At 62.7% G+C, this 17,688-nt stretch overlaps 1 protein-coding gene across 1 annotated transcript; it reads right to left on the reverse strand.

Moving 5' to 3' along the window:
• Nucleotides 1-4,485: 4,485 nt before the first annotated feature.
• On the reverse strand, nt 4,486-17,350 carry LOC113407930 (exostosin-1-like). Its single transcript, XM_026658918.1, has 11 exons — nt 17,325-17,350; nt 15,187-15,280; nt 14,898-15,005; nt 13,210-13,329; nt 10,679-10,811; nt 8,520-8,638; nt 7,830-7,925; nt 7,395-7,484; nt 6,548-6,708; nt 5,763-5,934; nt 4,486-4,671 (listed from the first exon to the last, which is right to left on the reverse strand). The coding sequence occupies exons 1-11, from the start codon at nt 17,348-17,350 to the stop codon at nt 4,486-4,488; spliced, it is 1,305 nt and encodes a 434-aa protein (XP_026514703.1).
• Between the last annotated feature and the right edge of the window lie 338 nt (nt 17,351-17,688).

The raw sequence follows: 17,688 nt of genomic DNA on the forward strand, positions 1-17,688 counted from the left end.
GGAGAGAGATCACTTGATCATTGCCTGTTGGTCCACTCCCTCTGGGGCACTTGGCATTGGCCACTGTCGGTAGACAGGATACTGGGCTAGATGGACCTTTGGTCTGACCCGGTACGGCCGTTCTTATGTTCTCAAGGCAATAGAGATACTGGGTAACTGAGGCATATGGAACACGGGGACTTGCCCGTAACCACCCTCACACACACTGCAAACTTACCACTGCATGTCAGGTAACATCACTGGCCAGCCAAACCAGGATATTGCCTGGGACACGTCTGTCTCATGCGTGCTGCCAGAGTGAGCTCATAAAGCTTCCCGCACTGGCGCTGCCCTTGCAGCAGCCTAGTAACGGGCCGAGCTCACGTTCAACATACAGCCTGTCCATGCACTCCCCCACCTGGCAGTGGGGGGGGCTCCCCCTTGGGCTGGCAGATGTTATGCAAGGTGCAGCAGGCAGCAATAACTACTGGACATTTTCCTCACTGAGACAGAGCCTCGTCATGACACATTCCTTGCCCTTCAGTCTCCCGAAGGCCAGTCTACAACCTCAGGAGATAGTTAAATCTTTTCTTGCTGCTGTCCGGGAGCTCGGTGTCAGGCTTCATGAGCCAGGGGAGCAAAGGGTGGCTTTGATCCCCAAGACGCCAAGTTGGCTTTGGAACCCTATTAATGCCAATAGGCCAGTCTGGGAGAATCGTCCCTGCTTTCAGCCTGTCAAGAGGTGCTGTGTTCCTAAAGATAAAGCATCATGGACCGTCCCACCCCAGCCAATGTGTCAGTAGCCTGGCCTCTGTTTGCCAGAAGCTGGGAATGGGTGACAGGGGATGGATCACTTGATGATTCCCTGTTCTGTTCACTCCCTCTGGGGCACCTGGCTTTGGCCACTGTCAGAGGACAGGATACTGGGCTAGATGGACCTTTGGTCTGACCCAGTATGGCCGTTCTCATGCTCTGTTCAGTAAATCATCCCTGGTGCTCCACCAACACTTGCTCAACCATGGAGAAGCCCCCTCAGAGGCAAGTGGGGGGGGGGGGCAGAATCAGAATGTGCAGCCCATCTATCACCCCCTGCCCAGCCAGGGAAGCCCATTTAATTGACTTCATCTGTTATTTCCTGCACACTGTCCAGTCACACTGCTGTGCAGTTGGACACGTTTACTGGCCTTGCACATCTGGATGACGATCACCCTCCTCGTGGCTTTTCCCAGCAGCAGACTGGTTGCCCGCCGCCCGATAGCAATGTGGGGCTGCAATCTCCAACCTGGCTCTCAGCACCCATTTCCTCACAGTCAGGCCAGCTGCCGTCTCAGTGCCTGGGTGCTGCAGGGCTGGGGCGAGCCTGGCGCACAGCTCCAGGGATGTGGCCTCCCATGTCCAAGAGTTCTGGTGCTGCTGCTGGTCGGCCCAGTTCTGCATCACGAGCCAATGCCACCGCTCAACACCTGTTGGTCAGCAAATGCTTGTCGCGGCTGGACAATGTCGTTTCTTGCCCACTCGTCCTCGGTACCCTGTCTCTGAGCACAGTGGACTGGCAAATACAAGAGAATGTCTTGTTCCGGCCTTAAAATGGACCCGAGCGCATTGCTGCTCAGTGCTGCGTCCATGGTTTCAGCAGTGCAGCTGAAAACAGAGCGAACAAGAGTAGATTATGGGATGGAACCGAAGGATTTATGGGATTCGACCGCGCAGTCCCAAATTCCCTATGAGGAGTGAGGATATCCCACAAGACACAGCCAAAATTCCCCACAAGGCACTGCGTCAGAAGGTGGTGCAGGGGACGCTGGGATAGCTCCCGGAGCCACGTCTTTTGCAGCTACAATCTGATGCCACGTGCGTCCACGGCCCAAGTGTTAACTCCCTCTGCTGAAAGAGCCTTGGCAGTAGCCGTCTGCAGGCAGAACTGTTGCCGGTTAAACTCTCTAGCATACACGAGGCCTAAATCGCACAGAGCCCCTCCTGCTGAGCCATGGGGCCCCGCTCGGGGCTGGCTCCTGCAGCCCCTCACTGGGGAGCTCTGCCTAACTACGGACAGCAGGATCTGGGGCTCGGTGGCAGCTAACCTCCATCAGAACCGAGGAAATGTGCCGCTGGCCCCGAGGGCTCAGCTCACGCGTGTGAGACTCGCATCCCATCCCCGTGCTAGCGGAGGGGCCGGGTCGCTCTGCGCCGATTGGGGCAGGGCGAGAACCCGGCTGAACTCTGACGTCACTCCTCTGGCCTGAGTCTGCCACTCACGTCCAGCTTCCCAAGGTTTTAGCTGACCAGGGCGATACGGGGCTGGGGTCAAACAGACTGTGGCAGTGCCCTGAACAGAAACCACAGCAGAGGCCCCTTGAAAACTTCTCGGTTCAGTTTAATTCAACAAATACTGATACAAAATGGGCATTTACAGGTATTCCCAAGAGGGGTTTTTTACATCGGAGTCTCTATAAAATGTACCGATTTTGCTGCTGCACGAGACACATTTAACCCGAGTGTTGGGGCGGGACGGGGAGTCCATCGCCTTTCTCACACCCAACCTCCTGCCCACACCTTTGGCTGGACACGGGCAGGGAGACAGGGCTGCCGGCACCGTGGACAGGTGGGAGCGAGGACACCTAGAGCCAGCCCCAGAGCTGTTGAGAAGGGGAGGGGCAGACGGCAAGAGGTTTTCCTCCCCCTCTCCTGCAGACCCCTGCGGCCGATTGCTCTCTGGAGGCCCCTGTTATTTCACTGTAAGTAACCTGGCTTCTGGCCCCCAGGGCTCTGGCCCGTCCTCTCCCCACTCTTCATCAGGCAGCTCCGGGCAGGAGCAGGCCTCACCCCGGCACCTGTCTGCCCGGCCCACCGGCTCGGTCGCGTTAGCCCGTTGTTGGTCGCTGCGCATCTCATCGCCGCACATGCTGGAGCAATGCCGCAGCTGACCTCTGGGGGGCGACGATGAGGCACGCAGGCTGGGACCCTGGCGCACTCAGCAGCGCCGGCTCCTCCCTGGCTGTGGGACCGGCTCGCCGGCCTATCGCTGCTGCCAGTGACTCGCTCCCTGAACGATGCCTCTGAAACCCACCCCTGATACAGGGATAAAACAGCGATGGCAGGAGGGGGCGGGTTACACTGGCCCTCGGAGACCATGTGGGACCCCGCACGCCCGCCTCGGACCTGCAGGGGAGGCAGTGCCTCAGTGTCTGAATGCGGTCATGGCAAGCCTGCGCTCCAGGCTCTGAGCGAATGTCTGACAGTCCCTCTCCTCTGCACCTCCCTCCGCCCCCGATGAGCTCGCAGAGAGCCCCCAACCAGCTCTCTCTGCCCCCGATCCAGATCCCCCCACGGAGGGAGGGGCAGCTCCCTGGAGGAGGAAGAAACGAAGCCGACTCGCCACGGCTGGGACGATGGGCCCCGTGAGCTCCCGGCTTCTCTGCAGCTTATCAGAACCTGCTGGGGGCCTCTCACTTCTCTGCCCCCCCCACCACGCCTGCTCCCACCCTGCTCCTTCAGCACCCTCGCCCTCCCACACACACCTCATTCGCCCACCCACACGCCTGCAGCTCTGCCGCCCTCGCCAGCCCTCCTCCCGGCCGTTCCAGGGGAGATTCAAGCGGGGGAGCTGCCTCCGGGCTGAGCGGGGCGCTGAAGATTTCCTGGGGGCTGCTGTGGGATCCCCCACGCCCAGGGGCTGGCGGGATGGGGACACCTGTTGGAAGGGGGCAGGAGGGGAGATGTCCCCTCTGCCTAGTCCGGATGCAGAACAACCTGCCGGGGCTCCTCAGTCAAGCCCTGAGCTGGTGCAGACACGGAGCGGTGTGACCCTTCTCTACCACCCCTGCGAGTGTGGGGCGAGGGATCTGACACCCCTGGGGCTTTGCTCCCTGCCCCCCTTCACTGCTTGGCAGCCCCACGTGCCCCACTCAGATCTCTCCCTCCTGCACAGGCACGGCCTGGGGACCGCAGGGCAGTGCACTCGGCTCCCCCACGGATTCCCTGGGCTCCCACGCTTGCCCGGCGCGGAGGCTCGGCCCCCGGCTGCTCTCTGGTGAGCCGGACCTGCAGGCAGGGACGTCGTCGTGTGCGAAGCACCCAGAGGAAAAGGCTTTGAGCCCTTGCTGGGCGACCAAAGTAAAAGGCAGCTAAAGATCAAATAAGGTCACAGCTGAGCGGGCGTCTCGGTGCGGCTCTGTCTGCACTCGCAGCTCGGAGCCCCGGAGAGGAGGCACGATTCTTGGCTTGAAAGCGATAAAACCAGAACCAAACAGTGACATGAACCTCCAAGCGATCAGTCACTGAATTGCCCCTGGACTCTGCGCTCTGCATCCCTGAGCCTCCGACTGTCCCCAACGGGTTAACCCCAGAGCCAGGCCCATCAGCCATCTCCCCTGCCTGTGCCCCACGGCCCGGCCCTGCCCCTTGGCCCAAGCCTCCGTGGCTCCCAAGAGAGAGTCCCTTCTCCGCAGGCTCCTTTGGGGGGGTCCCCCACCCCGTCCTGGCTCTCCGTCCGCTGCTTCGGCAGCTCTACGGCCTCTCGATGTCCCGGTACTTCTTGCGCAGGATGGAGACCTGGTCCTTGAAGAGGACGGGGTCCAGCCGCATCTGCGAATGGACGAGGGGCATGAAGCCGAACCAGCTGGCGAAGGAGTTCATACAGGCCTGGCGCTGGGCAAAGTGCTCCGGGTCGGCCCAGCGGGACGTCTTGGAGCCCTGGGGAGGGAAGGTGGGAGAGGGTCCTTCAGCGCAAAGGCGGGAGGTCCCTGACCATGCAGGAGCTCCGGGGTGTCACTCAAACGCCCAGAGCACAGCGGCCTTGCAGGGATAACGGAGCCTGTCAGAGGAAGGGGGGCCCAGTGGGGGGGGCCCTAGACAGGGCCATGGGTAACCCAGCTTTAATTCCCTGCTCCGGTAAGTCTGTCTGCCTCAGTTTCCCCATTGACAGCACCTTCCTACCTCAGGAGGCTGTGGGGAGGACAGAGACCACGGCAAGGAGCTCAGAGGCTGCAATGAAGGGACCAGATACGAATCGTATCTAGACAGATTTCACTGCACAGCCGTGCAATGCACTGCCCACCACCCCCATCCCAGACACGGGGAAACAGACGCAGCGAGGTGAGCTCACCCAGCAAACCAGCCCCCGCGCTGGGCACGGAACCCGGGTGTCCTGACAACCAGCCCCAAACGCATTCAGCACCATGCGGCATTCCCCTGTCAGCCCAGAAATCTGCCCCTGGGTGGAGGGAGCTGTTCGGCCGCGGGCTGCCTGGGCAGCAGGTAATTCAGGGGGTTTGGGAGCAGCGCACGTCGGGAAGGGCCGGGAGCTGAGCTGACTGAGGCTGTGGCCAACGTTTTCAGCAGCAGCCTCCGATTTTGGTGCCTGCTGGCAGCAGCCTGGGCCTGATCCTCAGATCCCGGCGGGTGCCCAGCACCGCTGAGAATCAGGCCGCCGGGGCCCCCAGCTGCTTTGGGGAAATTAGCTTAATTTCGATGTGCCACAACCTCCGGTGCCACAGGAGGGCAGCGCAGGGATCCGAAAGGTAACGGCAGCAGGACAGAACTGGACTCCGAGCCACGCGCCAGCCCCAAGCCCCTCCCCACGCAGCGGGGGAATCACCCTCGTCCCAGGGCGTGCTGGGGCTGAGCGCAGGGCGCCCGCTGCAGGGGCAGGGGCAGGGGCAGGGGCAGGGGCAGGGCTCTCTGCTGCACAAGGGAGGTTCGGGCTGGATCCCCAGGCTGGCACGGGCTTTCTGTGCCGAGGGCCATCTCCAGTTCCATGCATTCAAGGCAGCCAGGAAACCAACCTGCTGCATCATGGTCTCCTTGTACTGCTTCTTCTGGGTGACTTTGATGGGCGGGAGCTTGGTGACCGCGGAAACCAGGAAGTTCATCAGGATGTCCTCGCAGTTGGCCATCTGGTCCACCATGCTGTGCAGGCTGGCGGGCAGGTAGAAGGTGTACAGGTAATGATAGTACCTGCCAAGGAGAGGGCAAACAGGCAGCGCTCAGCGAGTGCCGGGGGGGCGTGAGACCCCCAGGCCAAATTGGCCCCGGTGGGTCTCCTCCCAAGGCAACAGAGACACGCCAGCGACGGGTCTGGCCCATGGTCTTCCCAAGAGTAATTCTGGCCGGAGATGCTCCTGGAGCTGCTAGCACAAGGGTGGCCACATCAGGGAGACCTGCTCTGAGCAGGGAGAGGCGAGACCCTGCAAAGCCAGCCCGTCTGCACTGGGGCTCCCCATTAGCCGGGTGGGGGTGGCAATGGGGGGACAAGGCTTGCAGAGGGCGGGAGGTTACGGAGAAGGCTTTGCTGTCAGCCAGAGCCCTCATTCGGGAGAGCTGAGGTTGCAGGGGTGTCCCCGGGGAGCCCACTGCTTCGCGTTAGTCTCTCTGTACATTGGCCCTGCTGTACAGCCAGCGCTCGCGGCTGGTGCCTGCCGGAGGCTGCCCGGTGCTCTGCCAGGCCGGGCAAACGTTTGTGCCTTGCCAGCCGCACGTCGTATGCAGCCCCCAGCGCCGTGTGATTTCCTGCCCAGAGCCGGGTTCCCGGCCGCATGCACTGTCCCCTCCCTCCCGCCCCCCAGCTCACCGGTGATAGAACGCCGCCCCGGTCAGCACCATGGAGTACTCGTTGGTCCACTTGGAGGTGTACGCCCACCAGCCTTTGCTCTTGTCCCAGTAATGGCTCCGGGCCGGGTAGCCCACGATGCGCTCCGGGAAGCTGCACCACACAGTGAAGGCAAAGTCAACCTGGAGGCCCCGATGGCAGGGGCAGGTCGAGGGGAAGACGAGAAAGGAACGAAACCAGGATTAACAAGCCAGGCTTGGCACGGCAGCCCCGGCACTGACCCTGCCCCACCGTCCGTGGCTAATACAGCTGCGTTTGCCCAGCCCACGGTGTCCTGGGCCGAACCTCTGGCTGGGGGTCTGCCTAGCCCTAGGGGGCAGCGGCCTGAGAGCCTCAGCGCCCCCTGCTGGAGCAGATCCGTTTGTCCATGGCCAGAGGAGCCCTGCTGCTATCAGCGTTCATAAGGTCGCCCGTCACCAGGCATCAGAGACTTCTCCGGCCCCTGCTTGGGCATGGAGTTGAAATTTCTGCTTTCCCTAGGCCCGGGCCATTCCCAAATGCTGCTTCCTTTTGCATCCCAGTGTCTGACCTGCTGTGAGCAGCCGATGAGCAGTGTGGGATACGGCCAGGTGCAGCACGGGCAGATGCTGTGTGAGTCTCCAGTACACAGCTCTGTCGCTGCACCGCAGGGCCCTCCAGACCTGCCCCAGCCTCCGCCCCCCCCCCCCCCCCGCCCGGGGCCCCTCCCCCCGCCCCCCCCCCCCGCTCTGCCAGGGGCTGGCTGGGGGCTATCCCAGCCCCGGACTCTCTCCACCCAGCTCTGAGAGGGACAATGGGGATATTGGACCCTCCCCCGTGTTGGCCTCACCTCGTTGGTCGATAGGATGGTGTCCTCGTCCAGGCTCAGCACGGCGTCTGTCCGGATGAGCTCGTAGGGGAAGAAACGGCTGCTCATGGTCTGTGCAAGGGGAAAGCAATTAAACCCCGGACAGCCACGCCCCCACCCCGGCCACTGTGACCACGCCCCCAATCCCAGCCAGCCACGCCCCCACCCCAGCCACTATGACCACGCCCCCAATCCCAGCAAGCCACGCCCCCAAACCCCAGCCACTGCGACCACGCCCCCCCACCCCAAACCCTGGCCACTGTGACCACGCTCCCCCAAACCCCGGCCACTGCGACCGCGCCCCCCCACCCCAAACCCCAGCCACTGCGACCACACACCCCTACCCCCAAACCCAGCCACTGCTCCCCTTCCTGCCCTCCCACCCCCAGCAGCGCCGCAGCCCCAGGGCCCCCCCACCTTGTGTTCCCCTTCCACGACGCTGAGTGGCACGGGGACGGACGGCCACCGGCTCCTCGGGGGCGGGGGCTTCTCGCAGTTCCACAGCACCACGATCTGCAGCAGGGACAGGGCAGGGCCGGGTTCATGGCAGGGCGGGTTACGGCCCCGACCAGCCCTGGGCTCAGACCTTTGCCAAGCGTCAGCCACGACCAGCCAGCACCACCGGTCTCGTCCACACCCAGGGCAGAGCCGGGGCTACCATCACGCTGGTCAGCACGGTGCATGGCCCGGGCAGAGACGCCCGCGGGGACAGCACCTCAGCCAGACACACCCAGGGGCCTGTAGGGACAGGCCCAGACCCACACCACTGCCCAACCTCCATCACCGGAAGGGCCCGGACCGACCCCGCCGCCCAGCCTCCACTCCTGGCACAGCCTGGGCCAAACCCGCCCCCCAACCTCCATCCCCGGAATGGCCTGGACCCATCCCCTACCACCCAGCCTCCACCCCTGGCACAGCCTGGACTCGCTCCCGCTGTGGTTTTCTCACCCAGCCCCACCCTGGGGTGGAGGGGCACAGCTCCCACTGTGGCTGGCCAGGGGCTTGTTCAGGGATCAGACCAGAGGCCAAGGCCCAAGGAGGAGGAACGTCCTGCTCCGCTCAGCCCCCGGTGGTGCCCTGCCCCTCCCCCGGCAGGTGGGCCCGTACCTGGGTACAATACTTGGACTTGGCGACCGCCAGGATGAGTTTGACGATGGGCTGGGACTGCGAGAGCAGCGGCGACACGGCCTGGATGACGGCGGTGAACTCCTTGGCCGGGCTTCGCCCTGCAATGACACACGACCCGGCTCGGACTGGCCCGGGCTCCCAGCCAAGCTCAGGAGCAAGGGGCCCACGGCAGGTAGGAGCAGGAGGGGAACAGCCCGGCAGCAGCTGGGCAGGGCTGGGGCGGAGATGATGGACAGAGGAGTTCACAGCGCTCTCGGGGCCTGGCCGTGGGGGGCGGGGAATGGCCAAGCAGGGTGCAGGATCACTGTCCCCACGCACTCAGGAGTCAGCCCCCACAATCAGGAGATTGGCTTAAAAATCCCGAGATTTAAAACAGTCCTCAGTGCTGGGCTGGGCTCTGCACCCCCTGATCTCTCAGCCGGAGGGGTCGGGCTGTCAAGCTTTTCTCTCACCCCCAGGGCGTCTTTACCAGATGTCAGTCGTTAACAGAGACATCCTTTCTCCCAAGTGGTGGCTGGGCAATGGATGGGTGATAAAAACCAAGTCTGGACCAATCTGACTAAAACACCCTTCCCCTCCCAATCACAGAATATCAGGGTTGGAAGGGACCTCAGGAGGTATCTAGTCCAACCCCCTGCTCAAAGCAGGACCAATCCCCAGAGAGATTTTATCCCAGATCCCTAAATGGCCCCCTCAAGGATTGAACTCACAACCCTGGGTTTAGCAGGCCAATGAGCTATCCCTCCCCCCCCAGCAGAGTTCTGATCCTGAAAAGGGAGCATGCCAGGGACTCACTGATGTCACTAGTGCTACAGATGTTATGTGGACAGTGCCCAGATCCTAGGGTGATGGGCCGCACGGTGAAACCCTAAGACAGACACAGCACACAAAAGGCAGGCCCCTATTTTTGCCTCCCTTTGAAGGGCTGGTTTAGAAAAGGCTGGAAATTTTAAGCTGGATCCTGAAACAAACCAGGAGCCTACGAGCCGGGGATCAGAGAGCGACACCAGACACACGCTGGGTTTGAACCCAGGACCTTCCCCATCAGACCTCTGCCACTCTAGCTAACGGGGTAACGTCATTCACGGGACCGGCCACTAGAGGGGGAGGTGGCGCCGCTGTACGAGTTCTAGCCCCAACCCCGGGGCTGATGCAGCGTTAGGTGCAGCCGGGAGGTCAGTGTCTGCAAAGTGCATCCGTGAGCTGGCGGAAGGGCCTATCTCCCCCAGCAGAGACACACGCAAACTCTGCAGGAACCAATCCCCTCCCATCAATCCTCAGCCTGCCACCAACTGAGCAGCCCCCCAGCACGCGGGGCTGGCTGGCGGCTGCAGGTAGGAAGGGAGATAAAAGGGAGCAGGAAGACAGGAATGGCAGGATGGGGAAGATTCAGTATGAAGGGCACCTGGGACTGGGGTAGCAGGGGGCTGTGGGTCAGGACTGAGGGGGTCAGCAGAGCTGTGTGTGGGGAGCCCAGGGCTGGGATAACAGGGGGGAGGTTACACACTGGGACTGAGGGGGCCGGCAGAGCTGTGTGTGGGGAGCCCATGGCTGGGATAGCTGGGGGGGGTCGGGCTGCACACCAGGACTGGGATAGCTGGGGGGGTCGGCAGAGCTGGACACTGTAAAATGGGCCGGATCCATTGGCACCGGCACCACGGGGCCCGTGACCGCCCCTCCCTGAATTCCAGCTGCGCTCTAGGGTGGGGCTGACTCAGGAGTGACTCTCCAGCCGACTCCTCCCCAGCTACCAGCGGGAAAAGCCCGTTTGCCACAGGCTGGGTTGGAACAGCAGGAGGCGCTGCAGGCTCAGGATCCCGGAGCAGCAGCAGAGCTGTGGGCGTGACCCACTCATCGTCCACCTCCGCTGCCCCGTCCTGACCAGCAGTGCCCCCCCCCCGGCTATTTCTGTCCTGGGCCGCTCCTGAGCAACCCCCACCCGCTGTAACTCACTGCGCCAAAGCTTGAGGGCCCCACGGCCCCACCAGGAGAAACCCGAAATCCACAAACCCTCTATATTCTGCTCAGCCCACGGGCTGTTACCCCATTGGGGGTTCCCAGCCCCGATGCCTAGCCAGGCCTGAGCCCCCCGTGCCCATTCCCAGGGCCTGGCCTCTCCTGCCGTCGCTGCCGCCTACCCAGGGCGAAGTAGTAGAAGGGGAAGTCGGCGAGGCTGGTGGAGAACTGGGGGAGCGCGTAGAGCCCACCCGGCTGCGCGTTCCACATCACGTGGTTCCTGCTGACGTGCGCCTGGATTCGGTCCTGGATGATCTGAAAACAAAGAGGGGGCCGGGGGAACCGCGTTACTGACCCTGGGCTGGGTCAGCCATGGACGCTGCGCTGCCCCGGCCTCCGGCTCTGCCCCATATACCCCAGGGCGGGGAACCAGCACGCTGGGCCACACGCCACAGCAATCTCTGTTAGTGGCTGGGGGGCTGGGCTCCTGCCCCCCACTGGGTTTGTCTCGGTTAGGAGACGAGGTGGGTTAATCTGGGGTTAGCGAACACGTTACCTGGCCCCAGCACAGCCGCAACCTTTCCCCAGTGTAGACGCAGGTTAACCCCCCTCGTCGCCAGTCAGCTGGGCAAGGTTGACCCTAGAGGGGCCTAGACTGGAGGGGAGACCAGTTGGTGCCGCTCAGCTGCTGGACGCCAAGGGAGCGAGTCGGAGCAGTGAGCGTTGGGGATTCACGGCCCCGCGGGGAGCTGGCAGCAGGCTTGCTGAGGGTCACACGGGGTGGCTGGGGAGCGGGAATCGAACCCGGGTCTCCCAGATCTCCAAACTGCTGCACAGCCACGGTCAGGCTGGCAGCGAGCGACGGTTACTGCTCACTTGTGTCACTGGGCCCTCGTCATCCGCCCGGTTCTGGCTGGCTTCCCTCCCCGTTGTGTCTACATGGAGCTCTGTGGGCCTGGGCCAGCGTCTCTCACTGAAAGGTCTGTACAGCGCCTGGCACCAGGCCCCGAGCCCCCACTGAGATCTGCCGGTGCAGGGCCCCAGCCGAGCGGGAGCCATTACACGGGGCCAAGGGCTCTGATCACATTGGTGCAGCCGAGACGAACTGGCTGGGATATGGCCTCACGCCAGCTTGAGGAGCCCGCCCTGGAGCCTGGGGCTGGGGACCAGGGGTGGCCTCAGCCTGTGACGGGGCGTACCCACGGCAGCTACAAATCACCCGAGGTCTCCCCACCGCCCGGCCCCCTGCGCCGGCTCCTCAGCCAGTAGTGTGGATCCAGCCTGGCCTCTCCCAGCCGGCGGTAACGCTGCGGCAGGTACCCTGATCTCCCTGGGCACCGCGATGCTCCAGGCCGCGAACACACCAGCTGGGTTGGCAGCTGCTGGGGACTTCTTCTGCACTGCTGAGAATCTGCAAAGTTCCTTCCTACGGCCACTGACCCCCCGCAGCGCAGCCCGGGCCCCCAACTGCCTGACGAACGAAGGACAGAGATAACCGGCCCGTAGCCCTGAGGAGCCCTTTCCCCGCCCGCCACAGACCAGACCGCATCCCAGAGAGCCACCGCTGGCCTCCCTCACCTCTCACTGGGCCAGGGCGAGCTTGGGAGAGGCACAGAACAGCCCAGCAACTCTGCAGAGAGTGCGGGCTGGGCCCGGGGCGCTGCTTCTGTCCTGGCTCTGCCGCTGACCCCCGGCGGCCCTGAGCAGGTCATTCTGTGCCTCGGTTTCCCCACCGGCACAATGGGGATGATGGTGAGGCTTTATTCATTCACGGGTGGCAGCACTTTGGATGGGAGAAGTTAGACAAGGGCCTTGTCCCCTAGTCTCCTTCCAGTGCCCTTGCTGCAGAGAACAGCTGCATTTCTGTGTCACCTCCCAGCCCCGAGGATCCCAACGCGCTTTTCAGACTGCCAGAAAATCCACAGCAGGGTCTGGGAACTGGCCACCTCTGTCCTAGCTCCCCAAGGCCCTGCCCGAGCCTCCACACCAGGAGCTATGGAGCGGTGCCCTGGGGCAGGGACACATGGATGCATGAACTTCCTGTACGCTGGTAAGGGTTCCCCTGGGCATGCACACACACACACACACACGCGTGCATGATGTGATCCACGCTTCCCTGCCTCCCGGGGTTTGTCGTTACTGTTAAACAACCTCATCACCTATCACCTAAACCTCAGCCTGAGCTGTCCCCTGAGCTTGGCAGTTCTAGAATATTTCCCCGCAGGGATCGCCTAGCCCCCCCCCCCACCCCCAGACACGCAACCCATCTTACAGTCATGGCTGCAGCTCACAGGAGCCACTTGTTCTGACTGCCAGGATGAGTCAGCAGATGAGCTCTGCACCTCCACACAGGATCACAGATCCTGACCTGGGTGACAGCTCTCTTGACCCAGCAGCGCCGTCTCCGCACTGCCGACCCCTCTCCCCCTCTGAGATTAAGCTCAGAGGACATAAGAGAGAGGTAAGCAGTGCCTGGGTCTCGGGCAGACCGTAAACACCTCCCACAATGCTCCAAGGGGAAGGAGCAAGGTGCCGGCACATCCTCTCCTCCCTGCTGAGCCTCTCGTGTTCTCCCACTCAAGCCATTCTCCTGCCCTCTTCCACGTTCCGGTGCACGAACCAGACCCACTGTCTCCCCCACCAGCCCTTCCCCCATCCCGAGTGAGGGGACAATGGCTGTGACCGAGGAGCGCACAAAGCCGGGAGCACTCGCCTCGAGGGTCGTCAGCACGATTTTCTCTACCGAGGAGAAGTACGTCTCCCACAGGAACTGGGTCTGCTGCCGGAGCGCCAGGACTTTGTCGTGGTCTATGGAGCGGGTTATCGAGGGGATCTGGAAGAGAGCCGAGGGGGGTGGGTGAGTGAAGGTCGGTGGTAGGCTAAGATGACCCCCAGAGCCAGGGACGTGGCCAGCTGGCCGGGGTCTCTCTTGGGTAAGTGCAGCTCTGGGGGGATGTGCTGATGTGGGGCTGGAGAGCTCAGCAGCCAACCCCCCGAGATGGCCGGGGAATCTGACCCCGGCTGGGGGAGCTGAGCCCTTGAAGATCTGGCCCACAGAGTCGTCGATCGCACGTTGTACCATTCACTAGGTGGCTGCCCATGACTGGTCTTATTGTGCCCATTTCACAGAGAGGAGAAGGGAGGCCCAGGGTGGGCGGGCGCTGAGCGGCCTGAACCTGCCCCCTGAGTGACTGGCGGAGATGGGAACAGGACTATCCGGAGCCATGCCCCAGCCCTGGGCCCTGCTGCCCCAGATACATGCCCCGGCTCCGGCAGCAGGCTGGGTGTGGGGTGGGACAGCCACTGCTCTCAGACCCCCACATGGCCTGGGACGTTGCCACATTTCCAGGAATTCAGGCTGGGATAGCAGGGGGCTGAGCAGTTCTGGTGCCATCAGGAGCGTGGGTCTGTGCAGCCCCCTCTGCCCCCCTCGGATGGGCGAGCCCGGGAGCCCAGAGCACACGGGGCCTTAGGAACGGCTGGGGGCTGATGTTCTCCTGGTCCAGCCCGCTGTGGTTACGTCTGGGCTGTACCTACCTGGGCCCACAGTCACAGGGGCCTGGCAGGGGCCTGAAGGTGGGGAGGGGTGTCCCCCAAGAGAGGGCCCAGCCGGCCAGAGGGGAGGGGCACGCTTCTAAACCAATGTAAGGGCAGCATTAATCCGGCTGGCAGAATGCAGGCAGGAGCTTGGCATGTTTCACCTGCACGCAGCTCTGCCAGTGCCCCGCAATCCTGACCCACAGCCCCCTGCTACCCCAGCCCTGGGCTCCCCTCCCCCAGCTCTGCCAGTGCCCCCCAATCCTGACCCACAGCCCCCTGCTACCCCAGCCCTGAGCTCCCCTCCCCCAGCTCTGCCAGTGCCCCCCAATCCCGACCCACAGCCCCCTGCTACCCCAGCCCTGGGCTCCCCACACACAGCTCTGCCGGTGCCCGTGTCTCTGGGGCAGAGAGCTCAGAGAGCAGAGCTGGGATTGTAGGACCCCTCTGTGCCTTGGTACCAAGGTAGGTAGAAGCCAGGTCTGGCTGGGTGCCAGTCACTGAGGTGCCCTGCAGCTCCCCATGATGCCGGTCTGGGTGCGAGCCCAGCCTGGCACTGCCCTTTGGCACCGGTGCCCCGGAGCTGGGGAGAGCGCAGCACCCGATCCTGCCTCCTTCACACGCTGCTTCTCGCTCCTGCTCTCCTCCGGAAGGGTGGGCCATGCGGAGCGGGCGGCTGGGGGCTGCAGTTGATGGGGATGCTGGCCCGGGGGGGGGGTGTTAAAGGGCTTTCCCCACCTCACCCCGGCCGGACCCCGCGTCAGGCCCACGGAGCCGGGAGCAGGGGCGGCTTTCCTGCCACGCGGGGGGGTGTCTCAGAGGGGCCGGGGAGTCAGGCTGCCCCCCCGAGCGCGTGGCCCCTACCTGGAGGAGGAGTCTCTCGTCCCCGATGATGGCGGCTTTGTTCCAGTCGATGACCTCGGAGAAGGGCAGCTCCCAGCCCTTGCTCAGCAGCACGGGGATGCAGGCGGCCTGCGAAGGGGGGACAGGGCGGGGTGAGCCAGGCAGGGGCGTGCGTCCGTCTGTCCGTCCAGCGGCGGGCGCACACAGCAGCCGGGACAGATGGCGCCACGTGGCTGGGAACGGGGTGGGGGAGCAGCACGGGGGTGTCGGCGGGGGGAGGGGTCGGGGCCTGGCTCGGGGCCTGGCTTACCTGGAGAGCTTCGAGGAAGCGGAAGGACCCCAAGCGCCGGCCCCGCGGCACCAGGCAGAAGCTGGAGTTGTGCATCAGCTCCTGGGAATCGTACCTGCGGGGCGGGGAGACGAGTCAGGCGCCGGCCGGAGCAGAGCCCACACATGGGGGTCTGACTAGCTCGGCCGGTCCTAGCTGGAGTGACTGAGGCAGGGCACCACGTCCACGCGCTGACCCCTGACTCCTTGCACGCTGCCCCCCCAAACCCAGAGCCCTCGCACGCTGCCTCCTGAACCCAGAGCCCTCGCACGCTGCCCCCCCGACCCCAGAGCCCTCGCACGCTGCCCCCTGGACCCAGAACCCTCGCACGCTGCCCCCGAACCCAGAGCCCTCGCACGCTGCTGCCCCCAAACCCAGAGCCCTCGCACGCTGCCCCTGAACCCAGAGCCCTCGCGCACCACGCCACCCTCACCCCAGAGCTCTTGTGCACTGCCCCCTGAGCCCTCGTGCGTCACCCAGCCCCGAGCAAAACACCTGCCCACAGAGCCCAGCCCCTTTTGCCACCCAGCCCCACACAATGGAGGGGCCACGGGGTCCTGGAGACCATCCAGGTCTGTTTCTCAGCCCTGTCAGGGAAGTTCAACTTGTTTTGCTCCTTTAATTAACCGTCAACAAGCAGGGGGGCCAGAGCCCCGCCCGTTACACCTGGTACCCCACAGCCGATGGGCCAGAGAGGCCAGGCAGCTGAGTCGGGCATTTGGGGCACGACGTCACTAACACGAGGGCAGTAGGGGCCGGAGGTTTCAGGGGACCGGGCTGCAGCTGGGCTAAAGGAGTAACTCCCATCAGCTGGCAGCAGTAGTAGGCTGTTACCTCCTACTTGAGCCAGCCCCTAGGTTAGGATGCGCCATGCACTGGGCAAGCGTGTTACTCTGACACCTCATCCGAATTCCTCCCGGCAATGGCAATAACAAGCCGCTTCGCTCTGGGGCCAGCCCAAGGGAGCAGAGACAGGAGTCACCGAGGGAAGTCCCATGGCCCCTGTGCCATGCTGGAGGTCAGATGGGTCGCAGCCTTCCCAGACTCCTGTGCCCCTTGCAGGAGGCTGATTTGTCTTGCGTACCCCAAGTTACCCCTCACTTCAAAACAACTTGCTTACAAAATCAGACATAAAAATACCAAAGTATCACAGCTCACTGCTACTGACCAATGGCTGACTTCCTCCTTTGGTCTGTACGGAATTGCAGTTTGTACTGACGTCGCTAGTGCTTTTTCTGTAGCCTGTTGTAAAACTAGGCAAATCTCTAGCTGAGTGGCTGTACCCCTGGAAGAGCTGTGTGCACCCCCTGAGGTACGCGTACCCCTGGTTGAGACCCACTGGTCTGGATGATCCTTAAACCCTTCTACCCTTAAACTCAAGGACAGACTTGCCGTGTGTTTTACGGAGCCCCCTGCAGAGGGTTCCCAGGTCCTCTCAGCAAGTCTGCAAAGCCTCCTGTTAGCATCACACGATGCACCACACGATGCAGCCAGGACAATTTCGATTCCCCACCCCCGCCCCCCCACACACATGTATTGTTTGCTAAAGCACATGGGCTCCCAGCCCCAGTGACACCCTCACCGGCTCAGCCGGGCAGTAGCCCAGGGAATAAAGCCCCTGCCCCTCTGTTCCCATTCGCAGAGCCCTGTCCCTCGTGGGCAGCCTCCGCGCTCTGGGCCCTGCCGCAATTCAGCCTTGGGTGGGCTAGAAACATCCTTGGGCACTGGGAGCCCCACCCCACCGCTGCCTGGGGGCTGCTTTTCTCCAGGCCCCCGAGAGAGGCAGCCGGGTCACTGAGAGGAGTCCCAGGCTAACTTAACAGCGACTCCCACAAGGACTCCTCACGGTTTTGGCTGACACAGACTAACACGGCTACCCCTCTGAAACTCAAACAAGAGGCATCTCCCTCGGAGGGCCAGCGAGAGAGGGAGCAGGCAGGAGGGTGCAGCTTCGCTAACCAGGCCGCCAGCTGCCCGGTGATTGTCTCGGGGTTCTGCCCCGCCCCCTGGGGTTTGATGGGACGGGCTCATCTAATCATGTTTCCACGGCGCTTTAGGATCTTCTGCCCCCCTCAAACCCTCGCCCAAAGCTTCCGCACTTTGGCCCACATTGGCCTCACCAGGACTCTTCGACCACGTGGGACATTATGAGTGTAATATAATATTTCATTGGAAGGTGACAGGGCCAGAAAGAGTTAATTAACTCACAGACTGACCTGACCCATGGGTGAACCTTAAGGACTTGTTAGGAAGATCTGTAAATGAACAGAGCTTTGAAATGCAAGTCTGCATTGTTAGAGCTCGAAGGGTAGGTGTTTGCTCAGGGCTTGTGATGTAAGCAAACAAGTCTTGTCTATTGCTATAACTTTAATTCAAAGATCAAAAAGGAATATTAACATTTATGATGATACTTGAGGGAAATAGTATTATTGTCTCTATGTCTCTTTGAAGGTTGGGGTAACCTGTATCTGAACTGTTTAATGG

Source organism: Terrapene carolina, unplaced genomic scaffold (genome assembly GCF_002925995.2).
Source record: "Terrapene carolina triunguis isolate 2854851 unplaced genomic scaffold, T_m_triunguis-2.0 Scaffold523, whole genome shotgun sequence".
Taxonomy (NCBI): domain Eukaryota; kingdom Metazoa; phylum Chordata; order Testudines; family Emydidae; genus Terrapene; species Terrapene triunguis.

What these genes read in the sequence shown, in the direction of transcription:
- LOC113407930 (XM_026658918.1), bottom strand. Translation starts at nt 17,350, where the DNA reads ATGTCCCACGTGGTCGAAGAGTCCTG. An exon ending in CACGTGGTCGAAGAGTCCTG is followed by an intron (nt 15,281 to 17,324) that starts GTGAGGCCAATG and finishes CCCGCCCCGCAG; the next exon opens with GTACGATTCCCAGGAGCTGA. An exon ending in TCGTGGAAGGGGAACACAAG is followed by an intron (nt 7,485 to 7,829) that starts GTGGGGGGGCCC and finishes CCCCTTGCACAG; the next exon opens with ACCATGAGCAGCCGTTTCTT.